At 46.3% G+C, this 25900-nt stretch overlaps 2 protein-coding genes across 3 annotated transcripts; one reads left to right on the forward strand and one right to left on the reverse strand.

Annotated features, from left to right (window-relative positions):
• The first annotated feature begins 496 nt into the window (after window positions 1-496).
• On the forward strand, window positions 497-16599 carry LOC126527221 (lysosomal-associated transmembrane protein 4A). 2 transcript variants are annotated; one of them, XM_050174976.3, is made up of 7 exons: window positions 497-1044; window positions 3569-3764; window positions 7711-7787; window positions 9522-9740; window positions 10929-11018; window positions 12183-12200; window positions 15015-16599. In XM_050174976.3, exons 1-7 carry the CDS (start codon window positions 946-948, stop codon window positions 15105-15107), a joined length of 792 nt encoding a protein of 263 aa, XP_050030933.1. In that variant the 5' UTR covers window positions 497-945; the 3' UTR covers window positions 15108-16599. The 2 variants fall into 2 exon arrangements, with proteins under 2 accessions (XP_050030933.1, XP_050030934.1); XM_050174977.3 differs by lacking the exon at window positions 12183-12200.
• Window positions 16600-19725: 3126 nt separating this feature from the next.
• On the reverse strand, window positions 19726-25731 carry shtd (anaphase promoting complex subunit 1). Its single transcript, XM_050174980.2, has one exon. The coding sequence runs from the start codon at window positions 25501-25503 to the stop codon at window positions 19801-19803; it is 5703 nt and encodes a 1900-aa protein (XP_050030937.1). The 5' UTR covers window positions 25504-25731; the 3' UTR covers window positions 19726-19800.
• Window positions 25732-25900: the final 169 nt, after the last annotated feature.

Here is a 25900-nt window from a genome sequence, read left to right on the forward strand (position 1 = left end):
TCATACTTTGGCCATAGAGAATGGCATTCTATGGCCCTATCATAGAATAAAGGACGAACTTGGCCCTATGGCTATGGTGGTTAGAGCCACCATACTATGGCGGTGGTCAAGCTACACTAGACGAAGATGACGAGGCGGCCCAATGCCATTTTTATAGGTGTTCTGTGGCCAACGGTAGTCGGCTTGACTAGAGTACACTCTAGCATGACGGATTATGGTAACGGAATGGACGGACGGACAAAGGAACCCAGTTTCAAGCACTCACTGCTGTCGCAGCAAAATCAAGTTGCTAACGTATTCGAGCGCGCAAGATGGAACTCGCGGATATATGCGCCATCTGCTAACAAAACAGACAAGCGTTTATCGTAAAAATGCGTGTAAATTAAACTGTTTACTCGGCTTAGCTATCGCCAAAGCTGGCGCAAGTATAGTAAATGTCATGAGAGTCGTGCCAGTTTCATAAACCGCTTGTGTGCGTATTGTTGCTGTACGGTGTGTTGCAACTGTATACTGCGCGTTTCGGCGGCGATCGGTAGGGTGGCGGTTGGTTTCGCGATCCGCCCGCGCCGGCTGCGCTGCTGGGGGCGATCTGGGCGCACCGCGCCTGATGTTTGCAACTGTAGATTTGCTTGCCTAAGGACCTCGTTCGAAGCAGCTGTGCCGTCGTGTTAACGCGCGCGAGCACGGCAGGTTGGAATCTCCGCGCACCGCTGCGGCAATCGAGGCTATCAAAGCGATCTTGTGAACGCGTGCTACTGCGACGTCACCAGAGTGGTGGCGGAAACAGCGGACTGCAGCAGTGCATACCACATTTTAGGCTTAATTTCTTGAGCCGTCTTGTGATTGACAGCGATTTCTTGTGTCATTTGCCCCAAGTCTCGTCGAACCGGCGTGTTTGTGACTGCAGCGAGCTCGTCTGTGACCCTGCCTGACACAAGCACAGGAATGCGCAGGAAAAGTGACCTCGTGAATCACAGCGCGTTTCGCTGCTGTTTCTGCTGTCATGTTCGCACTGGCACGGTGATTCTGGGCATCTGGCATTTGGTGAGTGCTGACCCACAGCTGCAGCTATGTCGTGCCGTTATCCTTTACTCCTGATCGCGTTTAGCAGGTTACATTAAAAGTATACTAGCCCAAATCGCGTCGGCCCTCGCCTTGCGACAGGGATACAGAGGAGTATGTTGTGGCGAGAGGAACGGGGAAATGCGATGCAGGGAGCGGTCGGCGGTGTAGAGGCGCTGGTCGATATATTTGTAGGTTGAGACGAGAGCGTCTTGTCATTGGTATAAAGGCTACTTTTGTTTTGCTTGGCTGGCAGTCGGCTGTCTACGTTATCATCTTTTGCACTTCATGACCTGAAGTGACGCACGCTTGTATGACGCAAGTAGAAAGTGCAGTGCGAAACCACAGCTTGCGCTCCGTAGTCCCGCGGCATCTGCCTAGTAGACGCGCGCCAGGTGCTTCGTAAAATGTCGCCGGCGCAAACGCGTTTCTTTTTCTTCGGTTTTTTTTTTTTGTTTGTTCTCTTCTCCGAGCAGTGAACTGTGAAGGTCCTTTTAAAACCGCATGCCTATGCGTGCAGGAATGTGTTCGATCTGCTAACGCGGGTAAACAGGTTTCGGAGGTTGGTTGTTTATGGAGGGAAATTACTCGAAGCTCATTCTCCCCCTGTACAAATCAAATAACTCATGTACTAAGCCTCCAGAAAAAAGAAAAGAAATCCACATTTGTTTGTTAAAGCAACGAAAGCCTCGATAACTGATACAGGGTTTAGCTAGAAAAAAAGTTCGTTTATGTTGTCCGTTTCTCTCTTGTGTCCGTGTCTGCACGTCTACGTATTTCCTAAAGCTGAAGTTTCTGTTCTAAGGTTCTAGCTTGTGCACATGACAGATGGGCCGACCATGTTTACACACTGTCTTGAAGGAAATATACCACAGTTCAGAAGTGTTGACCACGAAAAAAGTTAGAGCAATGTTTCCTGCAGCAGTCAGCATCTGTAACATTTCAGCACTTGCTTTGGAGTTCGAAACTAAGCCCTAACATTGCAGTGCACATTGCATCTTGCATTAGCTAGAATAGTAAGCTGTTAGGCTAGTTGGATTGACATGATTTTGCAGAGTCCGGGATCGCAGAAGTTTTGTGGAAAGAAAGAAAAGAAAGTGGAGACACAGGAAAGACGCCTGAACAGGAGAGGGCCTTTCCTGTCCAAGTCTCCTTTTTCTCCGCAACACTTCTGCGCTCGCCTTTGCAAAATCGTGCATCTTGCACTTGTGAGGTGCTACTGTTGCATCGTTATTATGTGACCATAGTATGGCATAGAGCAATGAAGTTCCTCTGAGCGTTCTCAGAGTTTCTCTGTTCTGTGCCAATTTCACAAGAGCAACATGGGCGCACAGAAGATTGATTTAGCAAATTTGTGCTGGATTTAGCAAATTTGTGCTGTCTCGTGCACTCTTGTGTGCAGCAAGTTGATGTGATGCATGTTGTGGTCACTGTGTTTCTAGTGATTGCCACATATGCAGCACAGGTTTTAAGCTTTATGTAGTGTGCATAATGCCTCTAAACAGTTTGCATTTGATTATGAATAAAGGTGAAACTCAAGCATCTGTAAACTGGAATAAAATACAACATTAAAGCTGCGTTCCGAGTGCTGATAGCCAACTATGCATGATGAAAGTACCGTAGTCATAGGAAGGGCTTTGGCACATCTCGCATGTCACATAGCAAGTATTAACATTGGGAATTCGATATTAAAGTGCGCCTTGAAAAAAAGTTCACTTTGAAACTACATATCTGGTGTTATCAACATTATCATAATGTGTGACGCAGAGCAATATTTGCTGACATTGTACTGCAGTAAGGCTAGGTATGATGGTGCTGTTCATAAAAATTAAATACATAAATAAACAAGGGTGCTGGAGATGGGCTCCCTGCCATCTTTTAGGAGGCAGGGGGGCTATGTTTGTTTCTGTTTGTATCACAGCTACAGAACGAGCCAGTGTATTGTGATGTCATACATGTCATCCACTTCCTGGGCACCAAAATTAGAAGTGCTGCAGTAAATTGTTTAGTCTACTCAGATACTACTTGCCAGCATTCTTTTCCAGTGTGAGAAGGCTTGGACCTTGATTTGACACCAGAAAATGGTATGTTAAAGATGTACTCCTTTATCTGAGTCATCACTTATTGGCGTTCAGCTGGGTCCCATGTGTTGGTGGCGAGTCCATTTGTCTGGACTTAATAATGACGTGCTCTGTGTGCGCCGCCAGATGTAGCCATAGTGTAGGGAAGTAAGGGTGGGTTGCTTGAGCCAATTAAAAAGTTGGGGGAAGAGAGTGCTCTGGGGAGGGAATTTCCAGTAAGCATGGAGTGTGTTGGGCTTTTTTGCCGCATATTGACATGCTGGTTTTCCACAGCAGCTCTTAATGTGGTATTTCATAGCATGGTTTGGTAGTGTAATCCGCCAGGCGCAAACGGCTGCGAGGCTCACGCAGCAAATTACGACTGCGTTTATACATGGAGAAACACATCTAGTGACCCGATCGGGGATGTTGTTGTGCCATTGCAGATTCTCCATGTCCTTGCCTTGGCGATTCTCGTCAGCATGATGCTGCGGCCGGAGCTAATCGAAAAGCTGTACGGAAACAACGGATCAGCGACGACACAGCTTTCGGGCAGCTTCATCACCCGCTTTCGTCCCTCCGTCTACAGCCACGAACTTTCTGACATGGCCAATGACCCGAAGCTGGCAAGCATCCGTGATGGTGAGTTCTGTGTTTCAAGGATGTACCTTTGTTTCTCAGTCATTGTTACCATTCTTGAGCTCTGTATGCAACAGCATTTTTGACATTTAAAAAATTTTTTAGGGTAAACTTTGATTTAGTGACCTTTAGTGAAAAATCACTAAGTGATGATGACATTGCCGACTTGCTCGGAATTGTTCCTAGACATTCCTACACATGTACCTTATATTTTAAATTATAGCTTTAGATTAATTCCTTCGGTGGCTAATCAGTGGTCAGGATGTGAAATAATAACCTATGATTTTCTAAAAGGAATACCAGAATTCGATGTTGTGCTTTGCCTAGAAAAGCAGCTTTCATGCACCCAGATAGCTCACTAATAAGCTCTTCAGAAATAGCGGCCTGTGGAGGCCCATCTATCCCTCTTGGGATTAATTGGGGGGAAGCATTGAACTTGGCCAAAGTGCTGGCCATGAGGAATTTCCCAGGGCAATTTCCTGGCTATTTACATCACTGAAAAAGTTTCTAAGACACCGAAATGGCAAGGGCAAGGGTGTTAAGGTGACTAAGAACTCGCTAAATTTAACAACTTTCAAAGTTACCAATACTGGTATGGGCAAGTTTCAAATATCCAAGGTTGTTGATTCGCTTATAAGGGACAAATTATTCATGCTTATAACTATTTCAGCATTGACAAGACATCAGGAACAAACAGCTTATAAAATTCTGACCATTCTCCATAGAGATCGCCAATTTCTCATTCTTCTTTTCCCCCTAATAATCTGAAGGTAAAAACGGCTGCTCAACACAAAGGCACTTGTTCATTTGTGAATGTCTTGTATTGTCCAAAAATGAATTAATAAATAAATTGATTGAGAAGGATTCTGGAACTTTTGTAATGCGTATTTTAACAAGCCTGGGCCCAACGCCATTCAATGCCTTCTGGATTGCGAAAGAAAAGTTGATGTCTTAATGAGTTTCACACGTAAGTTGTATATTTCTACAGACAAACATTGATGAGCATGGCTAGTGCCCTTGTTGGAAATTTTGAGCACCAGCGCCAAGAAAGACTGCAAGCAGTATGGTTGTTCTATGGAGATAAGAAGCCTTGTTAACATGTTCGCGAAAGCAGTGACATTAACTTGGGATCCCTCTCCACAAAGAGGCCTTGCAGCAAGTATTCAGTCAAATGCCTTTATAACAAAGCACTTGGGACCTAAAAAATTGTTTTATGCAGGTAACTTCAGTGTAAAAATCATGCACCATACCTTTTGCAATAAAGCAGGCTAAGCTCATTCTGCAGAAGACAACCTTTACTTAACATGAATTAGAGAGATACTTAAGGATAGAAGCCACTGGGACTTCAGGTAGACCAGTGCTCACAATGCACACTGTACATTAGTGGCAGGTGAAGAGAGCTGTAACAGCGCCACAGCATGCTTTCATCGTAAAGCAACAAATCAGCCATCAAGGATGCCTAAATTGTTTTGTTGTACAGGCATATTCATCGCAATGGTATGTTCGCTGTAGAGGGCAGAAAAATAATTCAGCTTGGGCATACGGAACCCTTTGTTATATTTTTCATTGAAGAGACATTCATTGTACTGGTGTTCGGATGTACAACCTTATACCCCTCTCACACTGGACATTTTAATGTCATTCGAATTGAATGGCATTAGCATCAGATGATGTTATTTGGCTGCTGCACAGCAATATTTAATGCCATTAGAATCGAATGGCTTCTGCAATCGAATGAGTTTGAGAAACTCATTTGGCTTTGCACTCGAAGCGAATGTATACTCTCCACCCCAGAGACAAGGCAAAATATGACATTGAGCGTTCCTAATTTCAGAAGCACTTGTGTAAAGACGAAATTAATTTTGCGTGGTTTAGCGAATCTGTCATTTTAACTAGAGAGAAGCTGTACAGCAGGCTGTCACAAAATGTTTTTACTCTCCCCCTCAGTGGCATGTGGCAGCCATCGCTTTACTAGTCGGCCATACTGTAAGAAAGCACGAAAGCTGTGAGAAAGCACGAAAGTGGGCGGCGAGAATTATCAAAGAATGTCAGCTGGTCATTATGGTAAATTATGACACAATATGTGACAACATTTGCTTTGTTCTGTTATTTTTGTTTGCCATTAGTGAAGCAGGAAACCACCAGTATTTTTCACTTTTTTCTTAATTATTTTCGTGTAAAAAATTGGCAGTTGTTGGCTTGTCGCAACGTGGCTACTTTTTTGGCTACCAATTAAAGCGTTTGCCGCAGTTGGCGACATTTTTGGCTAAATTTAGGAATTTTTCGGCTACTTTTTCTCCTAAAGACCTGCTCGACAGCTTCGCACTGAGTAAAAACAAAACTACTGTTTGCCACAACTCTTGTGAAAGAAACCGCGGCCGCTGTCAATTCAATCGTGCACGGTGACCTTGCGGTTCTGAAGAAACTACTGTTGCTGCAACCACTGCGGATGAAGCCACGGTCGCTATCGACGTGATCATGGATGGCGACTATGCAATTGTGAAGGCATACAGCAAATGCGGTGCTAAGCGCATCGGTAAACGCAAGGAAGGCGTTTAAAGGCACAAATAGGCACGACGTGTTCTGATGCTACTGTTATGCATCTACTATTTCCACTGATCGACCATGGCAATGCGAATTCTGCCACTTCATTTTGGTGGACGCTAGCGCCGTTTCTGCTCTTTTGCGTCGTACATTTGTGGTGCCCCGCGCTTGCCAATCCCCGAGAGTTGTCCGAATTAAACGATGTGCGGCCAAATACGTCCGAATTAATGGTTGTTTCATTTCATTAAATGATGCATACGCCTGCCGGGACAAGAGGACAAGTCCGAATTATCCGATTTTCCGAATTAATTAGGTTTTACTGTACTGTGTTTCTATTACAATTACTGTATGTGTTTTCCTTTTGTACTTGGTGAGCTTACTAATTATTTGCCATGTTTCTGGGACACAGACGCCATCAAGCTTGTACAGGCTTTTTGTCCATGCCCCAAACATTGGTAATGTGCTGAATAAAGGTGATTGATAGATTTATTGATTAAAATATAGTTAGCACAAAAAGGAGCCCTAACACAATAGATAGCCTATCTAGTGCAATCGTTTATTTTCATTGTTGTGTGAACCATTAATCATGCTTGCTCGTGTATGCCTTTACATAATATATGGTATACTGTCATTTGGTCTACTTGTAATGTTGTGAGAACAATCAGGAGATGATGATGTGATAAAACTTGCATAATCTGATTTGATAAACTTGCATGTTGGTGCACAACCAAATGCAAAATATGGCCTTTGTTCGTTTCAGCAGCTTAGTCTGTGGAGGCAGTAGACAATGGCTGGGCATCTTTTTTTCTAACAGTGTGTACCTTTCATCGCATAATTAATGGTTACATTGATTACCACATAGTGTAAGGTGTGCCTTGATGGCAAAGCCTTATGTCAACTCTGGAGACTCTAGTTTTCTTCTTTTTTTTTTCTTTCCCCTGTCTTATCTTGACATACAGGACAGCACCAAGGTATTCACTTTTATTTTACTTTTACATCTCTGTGCATGGTAGCGTAGTTGTATGGTACACTAACACATAAAGTGAGCGAGCATGTTGTGTTGAAGTATGTTCGGCCACACTGTCCAGTGATGAAACTACAAGAGCACCATTTCCCCCCACAAATTCCTGATCACAACCTTTGCACGTGTGAACCTGGGGCATTACTCTCGGGCGATCCCTTTTGGAAGCACTATCGCAAGATTTCATCTTACTAGTGCCAGACGTGTCAGTGCCTACGGGTGGCAGCATTCCTGGAACTGTGTTAGTAAATCGTGCTGTCGTTGATTGGCTATCACAACCTGTGGCTTTTAGCACACTGGCCAAAGTTGGTCAGACGGGGTGTAAGTTTGTTGGCTTTCATTCTGGGCACTGAGCTGGCATCTTCTTTTGTTCCCGCTGTTTAGAGGACCTTCATGTGGCTCTAGCCATCACCGTCTGCACAGGAGTTGTTACCCTGTTGCTACTGTATGGAACCATATGGGTAAGGACTCGCACGTATGTGCCTTTTCAACTTCTGCATCTTTGGCGTGTTGTGAGAGCGGTTGTATAAGAAGTGTGATGCTTAGTTTCCTCATCCTCTCTCAACACATCTTCTCTTAGCTTGGGACAGCACTGATAGTAATGGCCTGCTGATTGCTCCTTTATTTTTTTCTGTTAATGCGGTGCGCATATAACACATCCAGATTTGGTGTCTCACACAGGCGCCATAGAGCAACAGAGTGGTGACGAAACGGGTGGGATGTGTGAACAACCACTGCTTCCCCATTTTGTATAACATTTGAGGGGTGTGTTTGCATGTGCAAGTTGTTCACTCTGTAGTGGTTGATGGTCATGAACAATTGCCTAGTTGCTGGTGTCTGTGGAATGGCACCATTGCGCTGGCTTTGACATCTGTGACAGCGGTGGGAAAATAAATAAATAAATAAATAAACGTGGGAGGGCCTTGAAACCAATAGAAGAGAGCAAGCAATATGCAAGGTTGTGGGGTCTCATCTGCATGCAGTGAAATAATACTTGGCTTGCATGTTCATGGCAACATGTGTGTCTTCTGATGTGTCTTCTGCATTTGTTTCCAGGATTTTCTACAGATCATGAAAGTTTACTTACTGGGTTAAAAAAATGTCCCTCTTTGCCCTTTGCTGTTTGTCAAATTATTCATGATATATCACACTCCTCGTGAAACCTGTAGTGGTGTGATGCATGCAAGTTCCCTAGCAGAATTAATTGAACTTCCATGGGAATGCTGGGTAGTCTACCATGGATTTTTTCAACAATCTAACATGGCTTCGTTGAGAATGGAAACTGCAGCCTCGTTTATTGTTCTGCATGGTTCAGCTGCTGCGTGCTAGTTGCACAACATCTTATTAGACTAGTGGAGTGCTTTAAATTGAATAACTACTACATTCTGGCATGTAATTTCGGCTGCGCAACTAAGTCTTCACACTTATGAGCATGCATGCTGGTATATCTGGACAGCTTGCGGGCAGCAGCACTTGCTGCGGGTGACTATTTCAGATATCTTAAAAAGCTTTAATTTGTTATGTTCTGAAAACAATATGGTGGTAGAAATTAAAGTGTAAATGAAGCCAATCATTGTCATACAGCACATTGATAATAATAGGTTAAAACAAGAACTTGGAAACTTGTTCGACACCAGTCGGTCGAATCAATGCTTGCTATGATTCTCACCCATGCTAGAATTAGCACTACAAGTAATGACTAAGATTGTATCAAATTTCCCAGAAACACTGTGTGCAGACAGCCATACTTGGATTCCAAGCTTTCAGGCAACACATAGGGAGGAGAAAAAACACACACCATGCCACTGATGATGATGATGGCTATGGTCATTACTGTTTGGGTCAGGCAGGCATATATAGCCTTGACCAATACCTACTACAACCAACAAGCGCTACAATTTAGTGTCAAAAACAGCTGTTCAGCGCAAGTTTACTGGTACACGTGTCCTTGCAATTGGTTCACACTGCAACATATCTTTCCTCATGAGGGCTATCCTCGTCACTGGCTGTATTAGTTGCAATTCTGGTGTCGTCTACACACGTCAGCAATAGAGAAAGAGTTAAAGTGGAATACGAACAGTGCACCCACACTTGTGTGCCACGTTTCCCTCTAATAATTTTGGTGTGGTGAAACTCTGTGGTGGCCTGTGCCTGGCTGTGCGTGTGTGACGTATGCCCCAACTGTTGCTGCGCAGGGTCAGCCAACGTACCTGATGCCGTTCTTCTGCCTGCAAGTGTTTGACTTCGTGCTGTCGGCACTGACAGTGGTGGGATACTTCTCGTACATGCCGGATGTGCGCCGCCTGGTGGCATCGTCGCGAGACCTGCCCCTGCAGAAGGAGCTGCTGCGTCTCGACCCCCAGTGGCTATGCACCGTTGTCATGGTTGGCTTCGTTGCCTGCATGATGATCAAGGTCTGTCGCTTGTCTTGCCCTCGCACTGTAAAGTGTAAACCCCATTTCAGCGAAAAACCAAGCAACAGGACTGGAATCATTAGCACTCCAGTCTCCTGCTTGCATACCTGCCATCTCTCCCAAATTTCATGTAAAGCTTATGAATTTGGGCTCGTTTTACTATACTAATGTTGCATCAAGTCTGTTCCAGCAAAATTTTCACTTCTAGGTCTCCAACACTTAGAAGTCTACTGTTGGTGAAAGAATGCCAGAAGGCTGCGTGGTTCAAGCAAGTTTATACAGAACTTTCTGAAGCAGACAAAATCGACAACAGCAATGTTGCTGAAAAAGTAATTCTGATCTGAAAACAATGTATTTTTTCTTAGTCTTTGCTGTTCCCGATGCTTTGCTTGCCAGTGAAAAAACATACGCGTGATGGCTACAGGCAACATGACAAGGAGGTGGCACTGGCAGCACAATGCACTCGGACGTCTGCTCTGGCATTCTTTTCTTGTCATAAAACATCTCTGTTGACAGCAGGCTCGCACTTTCCACTCCAGTTTGCCCGTGAGTGCGCTAGCTACAGCCGGAAATTGTGCAATGACCTCTGCACCCATTGCTGAAGCAGCACAATTGCGGAAATCGAGCAGCCAAAATGCACCACTACCACCGTGCCTTGTGCAACTAACTACATGGAGTCTTAGCAACTTAGCGCTTCCTGCAGCACCAAAAACAAAAAGCTTTTGTGACTTTTCAACTGTGCTTTCAACCCATGGAAATGGTAACAGTTTTTGCATTTCATCTTGAGTTGCTCAAGAGGCTTTTTCGACTGAGATGTGCTTCATCACAATACGTGAAAGTGTAGCGATTCTCCACTTTATGCCCATCTTGTCACTTGCAACCGCTGTGCAGTCATGTCGCCCACAAAATTACCCAAATGGAGTTTGAGTCTAAAGGGATTTTTTTCTCTTTCCACAGTCGGAATTCCTAGCTGACTTCTAGGAATGTTCTTTTTCGAGGTTATATCCTTTCCAGACCTGAAACTAACATGGCCTCATGTCTGGAAACCTTAGTATCCAATGTTCACTTCCCTTCTGGGAAAAATTTTGACATTTAAAGCAAGTAAACTTACTGTGTTTTCTTTTAAAAAAACAAGGGTGATTTTTATGCTGACCGTGGAATTTAGTGCTGACTGTTGTATCTCTTTAGGCCTATGTGATGGGAATTGTCTGGTCCTGTTACAAATACCTGCGACTCAGGCAAGAAGCGAGCCTTCCTGATGTGGAATCTGACTCTGAGGTAAGAGCTGCATCCTTAAAAGAAGAAGAAAAAAATAAGAAAGCTTTGTTTCATGCTAGGATGACCAACTGCTGCTTATCAGGGGACTGTGTAGCCAATGTGGCAGATAGTGGGGCCCAGATTCTGAAACAACAACTTTCTAGAGTGAAAAAACAAAAAAAAATGCCAATGAATAATTCGTGAATTTTTTTGGTTGCGACAGCTTCCGCCAGTTCTGCTAATTGCCAAGCGCAAAAGTCAATACAAATACAAGCACTGTGTAATAGCCAACCCCCAACTTTGTATGAAAAATTCCCGATGAATTACTTTAAAAAAAAGAAAAAAAAGCTGTGTCTGAGTGGTGCAGACAAGAGAACTATCTTCAAGAAGGCTTTACTATGCTTTGCCAAACCGTAACCGTGGTTGTACAAATGTTTGTGTGCTTGCCTCTAATGCTTCAGCACTACACTACACAACATATGTAGAGTAATTACGAAGGCAGCTATTAAGTTCAGGACACTGTCTTAAAACTTTGACATGCACATGCAGGGGACTGCCATTGCTCACAAGTGCAGTCTTTCAAACTAAGCAGCAACACACGACTATTGCTTTCACTGCCTCGCAACACGGTGCTTCGATGCTCTACACAAGAGCGTAGATGTGCGTACAACAGTGCAGTCTGTGCGTCTTCCTAGCTTTGTTCTGCACCTCAACCCATTTTTCTTTGCACAGTAGTTCCACCTTGTGAAGATGAAAGGGTGATGTCTGGAAAGAAACATTGCTCCCCCCCCCCCCCCCCCCCCTAGAAGACCAAAAAATTGTGTATCAGCTGCTTACCGATGTTTCACTCAAAGCCTCGCCAAGAATGCTACCCATGCCGGAGGGTCGGATTGGAGGTGTGGCTGTTGTGAAAACTTACGCAGCGGTTTCGAAATTGATGATACCGCAGTATGGTCGCAGCATTTAGGTCTCATTTGTTCTGCTTCTTGAAATGGAGCACCTCTAGCGAACCATCGTTTGTCATAGTGTTTGCTTCTTTGTCTGAAGATGTACTTGTAGGTCATTTTTCCCCTCATTTTGTTGTACTAACAGTTTATTTCAAAGTCTGCAAAAGTGTGCATTCAGGAATCGTTATTTGTTACATAGACTGCGTGACTCAGTGTGGTGTGAATTCTCTGCTTTCAGGTGTTGCCGTACGGCCAGGTAGGCGTTGGTTTTTTTTGTTTTACTTTGCTTCCTCTGCATAACCGGGGCTCACATGTAGAGTAGTTACCTAGTGGTAGAAGCATGCTGGGCATTGATAGCATGACAGGTTGCATTATGCAATCTCTACAGACATTCCTACTCTGCACAGTGACGTCCATCTTTTCAGTGAAGAATAGCGTCGAAGCCCAAAAGGAAAACAAGGATGACCGACAGAAACTGGCACAGACGTGGTTGTCCCCGTTTTTCTTTCGCACTTCTATCCTACTCATCACAGAATACGAACCAACCGAGCCTGCTTAGTTTTACAGTGAACTTGCAAGCGCACAGTGCGAGTAAAATTCTCTCTGTGCTTGTCCTTGAAAGCAGCTGGGCTGAAAACATAGAATTCAACCCAGAATTACCTGCTGGGGTTGCTTGGTGACTTTGGTGTTGCGCTGCTATGCACAAGGGTGCGGAATCAAATCCTTGCCACAGCGGCTGCATTTCGATGGGGGCAAAATGCAATATCACCTGTGTATCGTGCATTGGGTGCACGCGAAAGAAACCCAGGGGGTCAAAATTAATCCGGAGTCCCGCCCCACTACGGCATGCCTCGTAATAATATGGTTTTGGCACGTAAAATCCCAGAGTTTAAGAGCCCAAAACTACAGTAGTGACATGGCATTTTCAGCTTGCCATCTTCTTGCGGTAAATGAAGGCTCAAGCCATGTGAACCATAGAAAACGTACTGGAGAGCATTGGAGCACTCTTAAGTAATTTACTATAATAGTGCTTGCTGCTATAAACCAGTTTCGGTTTGCTATGTCATGTATGATGACATCATGATGTCACGATACATTGACTTGCTCCATTCCTGCCAGCGCAGCCAGAAGCAACATGCACAGTACTCTCTATTTTTTTATGAGCAACATGACTATACGTAGCCTTATTGCTACACCACATCGGAAAATTTTGCTGTGCGTCGCGATAATGCCGATGACGCCAGGTTCAGAATCGGGAGCCCAACTTTAGTTATCAAGTTAAAGCATCATAAAATTCATTCCAAACAATAAATACTTAGTGCGATCATTGCGTGACAGAGTTTCTGCAACCTGTGTGTCGGCACTCCTTTAAAGAAAAATGTAGAGTGGCTCTGTATCTCTTCTAATATGGTACTATTTCGGTCGTCTGATTGCAAGCTAACTGATTGAGAAAGGGAAGGTAGGAAAATTGTACCCTTTGAAAAACCCAGTTTATCCCACTGAAGTGGCTATTATGGCATTCTTGTGCAGAGTGCGTAAATGTGACCCGTTGCGGTTGCTTAGTGGCTTTGGTGTTGCACTGCCGAGCACGAGATCGTGGGATCCAATCGCGGCCACAGCAGCTGCGTTTCGGTGGGGGTGAAATGCAAAAACACCCATGTGCTTAGATTTAGGTGCACATCAAAGAACCCCAGGTAGCCAAAATTAATTTAATTAATTTAATTTAAGAGTGCAAAATTGTGGGTTTGACACCCAGATGCAGTAGCAGTGTTCAATTTGAGGCAGAATGCAGTAGTTCTCATGTGGTACTCTTGGGCTTTGTGTGCGTGTTGAAGAAATGCAAGCCAAAATGAATCCACAAGCCCTACGTCGCCTCTCGTAGTCCTTGCATTGGCCTATAATGTTAGAAGCAATGAATCCGAAGCAATCAACCTACCAGTCAATTTCTTTAAGTCTTTGTTGACGTAAAGGATCTGCCCTGTCAACTTCCAGATCTTTTTTCCCACTAGCAAGTCCACATTATGGATTGTAAATGTAGATGCTTTTATACATTGCTATGGAGAGAGGCTGATGAGGGAGCAAGGCACTCTCAAGCTGGGAACTTGAACGACACTGAGCAATAACTTACAGTATCTGCAGATTTTTCTAGAACCTTGGGTGGCTCAGGAATCACCTTTAGTGCATGCAGTGATCATGATGCACCTTCTGTAGGAGCTACTTCACATGCATTTGTAAATACGAAATGGTGACTGTCCAGCTTGGCTGTCAAGTGCAGCGAAAAATTATTCTGGCTGCCATAACTGAGCTCTTGGGTATTAGAAGCTAGAGGAGCAAGTTGTGGAAGTTTCTTCGAAGGTAATCCCTGGAAACATGCATTTCGAGCCTTGTTCATGAATAAGAATGGCCCTATTTGTAGTTTCTGGAAACACTTATAATGGCAAGGACTGAAATATCAGAAGCAGTCTTTTGTTATTAGCATAATTAGCTATATTACAGTCCATTGTACTTAACCGTTCACAATGTGGAAACCTTGTAAAAACAGAAAATGTAGCAAAATAATTAGTGAAGTGAAGGCAATCTGCTTCTTGCATTTCATGCCTTTAGGCTATCTTGCCATACCTTAGAAATTAGGCATTAATCATGCCATCCCTTTTTTTTCATTGTGGCCTCAAACGGGTGAAGTGAACGTTATAAGCTTATTGACCTGCACTAAAACCAATCAGATGCACTTTTGAGATCAGTGTGAAAATACTTAGCATGTATGTAAAGTTTCGTTAAAGCTAATTGAACAAATCTAAAATGGTTTCAATGTCACTTAGAATGACAGAAAGCTGAGCTAGTTGGTAAGGATTCATAATTCAAAAAAAGGTGAGGCGTGCAGACAGGACACAAGAGTAGAGAAGTGGACATTAGTCGGCGTTCCTGTTGTCCACTTCTCTACTCTTGTGTCCTGTCTGCACACCTCACCTCTTCTTTGCATTATCAATGTCACTGTTGTGCCCCCTGTAATTCAGCTGATGGTGAATGGTACCTGTCCCGTTTGCCGATCGTACACGCCCTTCGATTTCAGGCCCTGTTGCCACCTGATTACGAGACAGCGACCAAGATGCCTGCATTTGTGCCCGTCTACGCACCTCCGCCGTACCCAAACCACAGCACCTGAATACACTGACACGGCAGTCGGCGCGTGGAAAATGGTCACCACCACCCGAAGCAGCTTCCAGCTGCCAAACGGCACTTGCGGTCTCTAAAACGGCCCACTTCTGTGCAAATCTGGACGTCCTGTGTACATTTTGATGTATTTTCCTTGGTTTCATGTCAGTTCATAACCGCACCCCACAAAAAAGTATGAATTGAGGATTGCATGTCACAGACACGAAGACAGTAATGCTTTTGTTTCTTTTAACGCTCTATATCTCCTTTTTTCTCAAAACATCGGAAAAGGAAATTGTAACAAGCTGCTTGTATGCAGGCTGTATTTGGGGTTCACGGTGTGCAGCTTCGTGACAGTGCTTTGCCAGAAGCAAAGAAAATTGAAATTCGAGAATGTATGTGTAAGGCCAGCGAGGATCCTGGATTGCTAGAATACGGGAAGCTCAGCTTGTAGGTCAGGTTCGTTTTGCTTGTTCTGGTAGTTGCGGAACACCCTCCAGAGGTTGTCCGACTATGCGTGCAACTATCGTAGTATTGCAAAGAAAGATTTACAGCTTTCGTTGGAAGTGGGCAGTCCACATTTCATTTGGCACGAGGTCACCGTGGACCAGCATAGTCTTGACCTCTGCTATTCCCCGAGTGATCCAGCATTCCAGTGAGAGTGGAACTAACCAACACGCACGTGTCGTTTGTTTCTACATTAGTATACGTCCTTTGTCAAAACTGTGCAGGCCACGCTGTTTCGAGCTCGGAGTCCCATAGCAATGTAAAGCCATGAGGCCCACTAACAGCTGTTGGTTTAACATGCAGTACCCCAGATTCTTTCATCAGAGGCTGTGCATTATTTTTTTTAATATGCTTCTTTATCGTTTTTTGTATTTTAAGCTACCCACTCCTCGCTTGCTTTATGACCTCGTACATTTTCTATTTGCTGGTCTACTGAAACCCCTTTATGCTGTCTACTTGTGTCTGGGTACTTTCTCCTACCCCCTCCTAGTCATGCGTTTGTTTCATGTGCTGCTTGCACATACCGTAAATGGGCCTTTCATCGCGTGTAGCTCGGGCATTTCCCAAGACCGACAGTGCTCTCAACAAAAAAACAAGCGCAATTTGCACTTGATACATTACTAAAAATGCTTGTCTGGTGCCTGTCCAAACTTGATGAGCATCGGTAGCAAATCTGGCATTGTGGGAAGGGGAGATGACTTTATGGAGATGTAGGATTGCTTACGTTATACATAGATGCAACCGATAAGACATGCGTGTTGTCTGTTACAAGTGCAATGTTCTAGAGTTTGCCTTCTTGTTTCTGGTTATTGTGGGTGCTACTCAATTTAGTGCAGTTTTATTTTACGTTGTTCTTTGTTTCATGGTTAAATGCACATATTTCTAGTAGACCACCCACCTCTCTCTGTGTGTAATGAAAAACCTCTTTCTTGCCAGGGAGGGAAAACAATGTATCTGCGATGTAGTGTGCAGTGAAATAAAACTTGAAAAACAAACTTCGCTTTACAAGCTGCTTTCTCTTAGCGAAGCAAACCTTGTGTTTGAATTGAACACACTCGTGATTGTGTGTACATAGTGCCTTGTCCCATTAGAGTCCAGCAGCTAAAAACATTTGACCTAGTTCAACAAAGGCCTTCTGTGGAAATCCTGGATGTTTCTTTGGCTAACAGGAGTTTTATTGATCGCATGGCAGCTTATGTTCAAGTGGACAGTGAGACATTTTGAAGCCTTGCCTCCAGTGCTGCCATCTGCTGTCGTATTCTCTAGAGAACAAGGTAGACTGCCTTTATTTCCGACTCTTTAAAGCTGAACAGGAGAATGCTCGGCACAACTTGTTCAAGAAAAATGGGCCGTGTTCCTGGTGCTGCAGTTTAGATTTATCTAGTTAAGTTTGTAATAATCCTGTCATAGTCGAAACACTAGAACAGCTTGCAGGAAAGGGCCTGAAGGTGCAAGATTAGTCTGTGCTGTAGGCATACATGCACAGATGTTGGCTTATTGTTTGTTTAAAGCACGGCAGTCTTAATGGACAGCAGTTTAAAGCACGGCACTGCACTAGGACTTAGATTTATGAAATAGGTGCAAGTCTTGAAAAATCTGTGTTGAAACACTGTCAAAGTAGAAAAGGGAATTGACCATTGTTTCTACTCTGAGGGTTTCCTACAAAAATCATAGGGCGTGCTGGTGCTGTAGTCATTCACGCACCATGGGAATGATTGGTAGTACTAGATGGATTTGTCTAAACTTAATGCCTGCTGCTTTACATGTTCTTGTGGCATTATTGAGCTATCTTTCCAAGTTTCAAAGAAACATTCTTTTCTAAATGCACAAAGGCATTAAGTTCTTACGCTCGCGCATAGTCACTATAAAGTGTTGCACTTAATATTGTCGAAATTGATAACCTGCAAAGCCGTTTGAAGCCAGAATGACATTACGCAAATCCATGTACTATAATTCAACCTCGATATAATGAAATTCTCAGTATAACAAATGTTTTGCATTTTATAATTTCTTGTCCACAGAACATGTTGCATCTTGAACCTCAGTATAATGAAGTGTGTTTAGACGTGATTTTGATACAGCTAAATTTCACTGCCACTGCGAAGAAATACCAAGACAATAAATGTAAACAGCTGTGGGTTCAGGTGGTCAAATGGTTGAATACATGTGGCTGCTTGCGAATGCACCTCTCAAATCGCATGAAGGAGAGCGGCCGCTGAAGTGGAGCAGCGTCTTCGAATTCAGCTGGTCATGGCCTCCAAAATCACTGCGCATGCCGCCTGATTTAACCAGAGATAACTGGCTAGTACAGTGTCGGTGCATCTAGTTTCGGTGCATCTAGTCCTGTATTCTGAACATGCCCAATTTGGCATTTTAAGAGCACAGCTCTTAGGCACCCGTTCCTGCGTTGAGTATCAGCGTAACCGAGCAAACGAGCACTGCGAAGGATGAAAGAGCTAACGCGGAACGCAGCGGAGAATGAACGATAGCGATAGCCAAGAGGGCACGAGGAGGAGGATGCAGTCGAAGCTTTAGGAGGAGAGTATGGCAAAAGGGTGAGGAGGAAAGACATGCTCAACGGCGGCGAGTGCGTCCACACATACCCTATATGGAAACAAAGCGCTGGCGTGAGCTTCGGACTCGCTGTACATGCGCTACTTTGCCTGCGGCGTTGCCACTAGAGAATGCGCTCCGTGCAAACCACACATTCCCGTGTTGACGCTTTCTTTCTGAACAATGAGCAACGCAACCAGTGTGGATGCTTTGTCTGCCGCTGTTGATAAACGAACTGGCAGAGCTGCCCATCGTTCAGAGTCAAATTCTTTGCCACGCTATATCGTGAATTCAAAACACCTAAACAGCTGCACTCAAAATTCGCATTGGGGCATATCGTAATCGTCAAATTTCTTGCTGCTAGCAATTGTTTCTGCATCCTGTGGCAGTTACAACAGTGATAAACATGAGTAATGGTACTTGTGCTAAATGCAAGACTCTCTCGCCGTACGTCATGTTCCATATAAATTTCAAGGGCGCTAAGAACCTATCGCACTCCCCATGTCGTGTGCACACTGTGTGGTTGAAGGTGAGCCAAGAAAGATAGTGGCTTAATGCACATCTCTTTCCTGCACGCGCAAGGGGGTGTTGGCTGATGCACACATGTCCCTGTCGACCCATTTCCCCTCCTGGCTCGCACATGTCTCCTCTCCCACTGTGGCTGACAATAACAGCCACCGTGGTGGAGTGGACATGAAAGCTTCGCAGGCTTCACTTCGCTGGTGTGGAGATATCATCGACACAGCATAAAACTATTTTTGGACGCCGTTTGTAAAATTGAACAAAATTCTTTTTTTTTTTGTCATTCAGATTTTTGTTTTTTTCGATTGCTCGATAATTTGGAAATTTTCGTGGCCCTTTCCGTGTAGGAAGTATCTGTCGGTGACTGTACTTAGTTCCATAAAAGGTTGAATTTAAACAAGACTAAGTAAAGTGACAATTTTACTGACTTCGTTACATTGCGGTTTTGCTGACATCATTACAAGTATTGTTCAATTAGTAATTTTTTTTGATACCGAATCGAATACGGATCGAATAGTGGTAGAAGCAAATCAAATTGAATACTTTTCGAATAATGTACAGCTGTTTTCACAATTAAATAAAGCTATTTTTATGTCTTAGTATTCGTAAAGGTAGCAAGTTTGTGCCATTACATTGCACATTACGAAAAGTTGATTAAAAGCCCAAAGCATTAGGAATAAATGAGCGGTTTCTTTGCCTCCCATGCACAGGACACTTCAGATAGTGCGAATAGCCACTGTACAGCCGGTAAAGTATGCCTTCCTGAGTGGTGTAGCCTGCTCCATTACCCAAGTTATCATGTTTTATATCTATACTAAGCCTGCGGAGATGAACTTATCGTACTTATGATCAAATTTTATGTTGAATCGTGAACAGAAGTTATTAGAAAAATATTTCGATTTACAAATAGTGACTGAATAGTGATTCGAAGACTGAATCGAATAGGGCACTATTTGATTCGGTATTCAAAAGTTTCAAATATTCACACTTACAAGCATTTTCAATACCTTTAAAGAATGATTGTACATTTAGGAAAGGCACCAAAGTTGAATCAACAAAACATTTATTAAGTTAAAGGTGTAGAATAGTCTAGTCCCCCATGTCTGTAACCACCAACACACTCACAGCAGCGACTGCAGGACTGTTTCAATGCCGATGGCTGGTGACAGATGTTCAAGGCAGAAGGCAAGGAAGTGGATAGGACTGTTACCACTTTGGCGAGTATTCGACAGAGGGCATGAAATGTCATGCCACACAAGAAACGGAAGCACGGCTGCAGGCACAGTGGCTCCATCCTTTACATACATCTGCACTGCTGCAGCCAAATCTTCCTTGGGGAGGTCGTCATCGACGGCGGCCGCAATGCGTGCTCGCAGGGTGACAGCAAAGGAAGTGTCTATGAGTTGTCGCTTCTGACCTCGGCAGTAGTCGTAGTAGGCAAGCACAATCCTGGCCTGCCACAGCGGTAGCGTAGACTGCATGAAGTCGTGCCTGGCTGTTTGGAACAGGTCAAAGAGCGTGGAAAGTGTGTCCACCCTTTCGCGCATGGTGCACTCTAAGAGTATGGTGCCAAAAGCATGTTGCAGCGCTTGCTCAGAGTCGCCAGACGCACGCACTCGAAGGAAAAACTCGGTGAACTTTGAAATGACAGTGTTCTCAGAGAAGCAGGCAGACACCTTGGGCCTCGTCGACCATCCACGCAGCAGGTCCTTGATGGCACTTTGCTCAAAGGCCGTCTTGCAGCCCGTAGGATCCACGGCATACGGCAGGCAACCAGCCTTGTGCTTGATGCACAGCCGGCCACGGGAGGAGAGCACAGATTTGAGAAGGTCCCAGTTCTTGTCGCGCCTGAAGATGACTGGCCAGTAGCGGGGGTCGTTTAAGGCGACACTGTCCAAGAGGTCAAGTTCCGGAAGGTGACATGGCACCTTCAACGTGTACTCGCAGGCACTGTATGCATTTGTTGGCCTGAAGGAGACAGTTATGTGGCTGTACACAACGTTCCCAGTCACAGTGTCCACTGGCAGCAAGTGGCGAGGCTCCACGGCAAGCACATAGAGATGCCGGAAGGCCTGCAGGTGGTAGCGGTTATCACTGCTGTGGATGGGGAAACATGGAAAGAGTGAACACAGCAATGCTGCAATGGCCATGGGACGTGTGCTAAGGGTAAGCTCCGTGCCCCCGAGGAATAAAAAGCCTAAAGCCATGTGGGTAACCAAGTAAGAACCGTACAGGACATGGCTCGAAGCATGGGTGGAGCGCAGCCGGAGGTGGCGGCAGATGCGCATGATTTCTAGGTCGCCAGTGCCAGCCATGACGAGAGAGAGGCTCAGCACTGCAACGAGAAGGCAGGTCTCCAGCGTGTTTCGCCCAGCTTGCTCAGCCACTGCCTGCTTCTGCAGGTCCAGAAAGTACATGGTGTAGTGGTGGAGGATATCAAATGCTTCAGAATTTGCAGAGCCCGCAAATTTGAGGCCAACGCAGAGGCAAGCTCCAGCCAATATGTTGCAATATGCTTGGCTCATGGTCTCATGGTCGATGTCCGCATCTTCGGACGCCCCTTGAAATGCATAGGATGCCACCACTGTAGGTATGTGGCTCTCAATCCAGGCTTTTGTTGGACAGACGTTGGACCAAAGAATGAGCCCAGAGGCCAGTGTACGGAGAAGAAGGAAGTCTGGACGGACCATGTCCAAGAGGTATTGTGTTTCTGGCACAGCCATCCAGCCAGCAACTGCATTATTGCCGCTGTTGAAAAACATCATGCCAAGAGCTAGGGTGGCTGCTGGGCTGGTGACATGAACGTTGACAGTGTTGCCTTCTCTAATTTGGTAGCTAGGAGAACGGAACCTTTCCCGCTGGTTTCCCGTTGACCGCACACGTCCTCCCACCATGTAATGGTGAAGTTGGTCAGCCATGCGCAAATTGGAATGATAGAACTGAGAGCCACCCTTTCCAAGCATGACCAAGCCCAAGGCAAGCCCAGCAGCCAGTGCATAACTTTCCCGGTCAATGCAGTGATCCATCTCTGGGCCAGGAGGACGACCTACTTCTCCGAGCAGTATATCTGCCATCTGACTATGACCAGACTCGGCATAGAGTAGCCCCAGACCCATGACAGATGCCACGCATACAAGTGGGTGAACGTCCAATTCTGTGGAGGTTGGCGGCAGGAGTGCTTCAACATGGATGCTCATCATTTTCGTGCTTGCAAGATCCATGCTCCCCAGCTTTGAAGCAGCCAAGCCAAGCAACAGTCCGACACTAGTCAGCTCATGGTTCTTCACCATGTAATCATGGATGGCCGTGGCACTGAGAGCAGACAGGTGGCCATTGAGGCCTAGACCGAGGAGGAAGCCAGCATGCTCAATAGTGGCGTCTGTTGCAGTGCTGGCTCGGGGCTTGTTAAAGGTGATCCAACTTGAATCCACGTCATTTGCATCAGGCGCGACACGCAAGCCAGCCGCAACACCATTGTGGAACAGGGGCCATGTGTTCATGTTTGGGGGCACTTCAATGTGAGACATGTCAACCGTGGCATTTCTCAGGGGAACACGTCCTGTAAGGCAAAGCTTTGGAACGGGCAGCGGGTCTGCGAGCACAGGTTGGCAGCTGCGTAGAGTCATCATACCTCTGCCTACAGGAAGGGCCATGGTGCGAATGCACAAGCCATACAGATGACGCTCCTGCTCCTCCACAAACTCGTGGTCACTTACTTCTGGTCGCTGCTGGATGGAGATGCACACTGGCATTGATGACTGCAGCATGCGGCATGCTTCAACTATGCGCTGGTCTTTGCTGAACTTTAACTTGCACATTTCTTTGTTAAGGAGCTCAAAGCCATTGTCCTTGTCATTAAAGCCTGATCCCTGCTTTGTGTTTTCGTGCACAGCTGGCACAGCAATTTTTGCAAGACACTTTCTTTGTTTCTGTGCAGTCAGCTCAGCGAGATCTTCCCTTCCAACTAAGTGATATGCTGCTGGACCCCAACCAAGAGCAGGGCTGTCTTGACACTCAACCATGGCATCCTGAAGAGGTGCGACAACTCCAGAGGGCCAACGAGAAAGCTGGTCCAAGTCAATGCCGAGCTTCACAAGAAGAGAGACTATCCTCTCACCTACACCACTCTCCTTGGGAAAGGAGAACCCATGGCTTTCGCGTTTTCCTAAAAATGCTGCAGAAATGTCCTGCAAAAGGTCGCTGGAAAATGAACACTCCAGAGGGTGAGAGAGCACAGTGTAAAGAAGCACAACTGCTCTGAGAGATTTGGTTGTTCCAGGAATATAAAGAAACCTTGACTTGTCACCCGGATGTGCCATTGTATTTGCAATCCAGGAAAATATGTTAGGTGGGGACAAAGCAAACCAGGACGGGGTCTTTGGTTCACCTTCAGGAATTGATGTGCTAGATGGGAAATCGTCGATACTGATTTTCTCCGGGAAGTCTTTCCTGTAAAGATCCTGATAGGACTTCAAGTGCAGATGGACGGACAGCCTATAGAGGAATCCGGCAAATCGAGGCAACGAGGGCCACTCGAGCACGTCCAACTTGGCATCTTCGTAGACAAGGTGAAGCGCAGTCAGCACGCTGTAGGCATGCTCCTGGAGGGGTGCAACATTGCTAGCCAAGGTGTCACAGCTGGGGACAAATAGTGGCATCTTCGGTCCTGGTTTCGGTGCACTTCTTGATGCCACCCTGAGAGGACCCCCTGACCGCTCTAGCAAGTACTCCCAGTCTGCATTAGAACCGCCTTCACTAGATTTGGATTTTTTCACTGCTACGGGAGTTGCAACATCAAGGTCCATGCCTCCAACTTGTTGTAAGCCACCGCTGGCAGCAACACAGCCAACTGTACCCAGAATGAACAACAGAAACGAATGCATTTCGGTCGAAGCTGTCAAGTCTGTAGGTCCAGGTGCATTCCGTGACATGTACCACCTTGTGAGCACTTGGACACCCAGTTCCTCAGGCAGAACCACCGACAGCGCTTTCAGACAGCGTTTAACGATCCTGTCCTTGGACATTGCGGGGAGGCTGAGCCGATAGTATGTTCCGGACGATGACTCCAAGGTAACACGATTCCTGACGGCATCAAGCAGGGAGACATGGTGTGGCAGTGGCAAGAGTCCCGAGTCTTCAGCTGCTGTGTGCACGTGGCTGGCATTTGCAGACACGGGAGAAACACCGATATCCGGGAATGCGCCGCTGCCACCGCTACTCAAGCTGCTGCGACGGGGGACCAAAGGCACAGCACGAGGAAGTGAGCACTCGAGTTCTCTTGGTGGCGCAAACACAAATGAAGGCACGTGCACTTTGCACAGTCTGCTGGGTCCGGCATAGAGCGTAAGGCTGTGGTTCAGGTCAAGCACAAGCAACATCTTTAGAGACGGCAGATACTGGACATCCAGCGCCGATATCGAGTCGCACTCTGTCAGCTTTGGCCGCGCCCTACTTTTGTTGAAGCTGACGAGCTTCAGCGTCTTCCGAAAGATCAAGTGGTAGCAAATGTACGCGTTCCCGACCATGTCGCGGATTACAAACGCCTTGGAGGCTCTCTCTCCCGAGGGCTGCGGCTCGCACCACAGCTGGTCGAGGCAAATATCGGGTACGACCGGCAAAGTCTGTGCGTCACGCTGGTCGTGCGTCAAGTACGTGTTAAACGTGTTTTCGTGGCTCGGAGTGAAGAGGGGCGTTCCACTAGGCAACGGCGACTGCGATCTGCTCAAATACGCCATGTGACCGAGGGGGGACTGGCTGTGATGGCCGGAGTTCGACGCTCGGTCCAGCGGCGAGCGACCGGTGGCGGGAGTGCTGTGGAAAAGGCGCGGGGAACCAAACGACGACGCAGTGGCCGACGTCGACGCCGAACCGGCGGCGGCGCGGAAGCATGTCGGCGTCCGGTCCAAACCGCACACGACGGCGGTGGTGTCGACAAACTGGTCTTCCTCTTCCGTGGTGCGTCGCACTTGCCACACGGTGTGCGTCGCCTGGTCCCGGTGGAACATGACGAGCAGCGAGGGCTCTTCGCACACGTACACCACCTCGGCGCCGGAGTCGTACTGCATGTAGCCGAACTTCGGAATGTGGCCGTGCACCGCGGTCCGCGTCACCACAGGAGCCACTTCGTCCAGCGGGTGTAGCAGGCTGAACATGAAGGCATCGGCCGCGCAGTGTTCGCTAGGCGCCGCGGGAACGTGCGGCGCGCCCGCTTGAGCGACTTCTTGCGATCGGCGCTCGATCAGCAAGCCGTAGCGCATGGGCCACAGGCGCGACACGACGAAAGGCACGGAGCGCGTGTAGTCCTCTCCGGAGCGCGAGAAACAGTGCAAGGTACCGGAGCTCATTTCGAAGAGACAGACACAGGGCACTCGTGTCTCCGGCTCTGACGCGCTGACGCTCCCGACGAGATGCCTCGCCTTGTAGTCGGCCACTATAAAGTCGCACCATAGAGCGTCCTGGATCTTCCCGCTGATGTTGAAAGTCCGCAGAACTGTGCGCACATCACCGCCGTTGGACTTGCTCCAGATTACGGTGTCAGTTGACGCGTACAATTCCTCCTCCCCGTCCGAGTCGTCGTCCAGGGACGAGCTCTCTCTCAGCTTCCAAAACGACGACGTTTTCGGCTGAAGACCGTCGTCACTGCGCCTGTTGATGCGCAGGGAGACGCCCTGTAGAGCTTCCGACAGATCAGCAGCGTTCGTGGGGGCAGTCGAGCCTCTGTCACCTGCGCTCCCATCGCTGCGCAGCCGAGCGTTTCCAGGGTGATGTGTCAGGTACTCGGAGCCGTACGGCACGAACTCCAGGGGTTCCCCTGCAGCTATCATTGCCACTGGATCATCCAGACTTGCGCTTACTGAATTCCACGGACACCTTCACATAAATTTTCGACACCCAAGAGTGCCGGAGCAACCCGTTCGAAGTCGGGCGCCTCGCATTCATGAACGTCGCCGGTTGTTGACGATGATACCATAATTGAAATGCAACCGACGCAACAAAGCCTAGTCCAGCCTAGCCAAGCCACAAATGATTACCAACCTAAACAATACGAAATAATAAAGCCATCAAAAAACAATAACCTTAAAGTTAAAATATATAGGTTGATTAAAGGACGTTAAAGTTTTATTTGCATTTTTAAATGTTGGGCTGTTCAAATTTTTGAACGTCGAATGAATCCAAGACAAGATAGGTTTCTGTGTTGTGTTTTCTGCAGCAGGCTGTACC

This window comes from Dermacentor andersoni, chromosome 9, assembly GCF_023375885.2.
Source record: "Dermacentor andersoni chromosome 9, qqDerAnde1_hic_scaffold, whole genome shotgun sequence".
Classification (NCBI taxonomy): domain Eukaryota; kingdom Metazoa; phylum Arthropoda; class Arachnida; order Ixodida; family Ixodidae; genus Dermacentor; species Dermacentor andersoni.

Coding starts and splice junctions, on each gene's coding strand:
- LOC126527221 (XM_050174976.3), top strand. CDS start 946: ATGCGCAGGAAAAGTGACCTCGTGAATCACAGCGCGTTTCGCTGCTGT. Junction 1,045..3,568: donor TTCTGGGCATCTGGCATTTG/GTGAGTGCTGAC, acceptor GTGCCATTGCAG/ATTCTCCATGTCCTTGCCTT. Junction 3,765..7,710: donor GCTGGCAAGCATCCGTGATG/GTGAGTTCTGTG, acceptor CCCGCTGTTTAG/AGGACCTTCATGTGGCTCTA.
- shtd (XM_050174980.2), bottom strand. CDS start 25,503: ATGATAGCTGCAGGGGAACCCCTGGAGTTCGTGCCGTACGGCTCCGAG.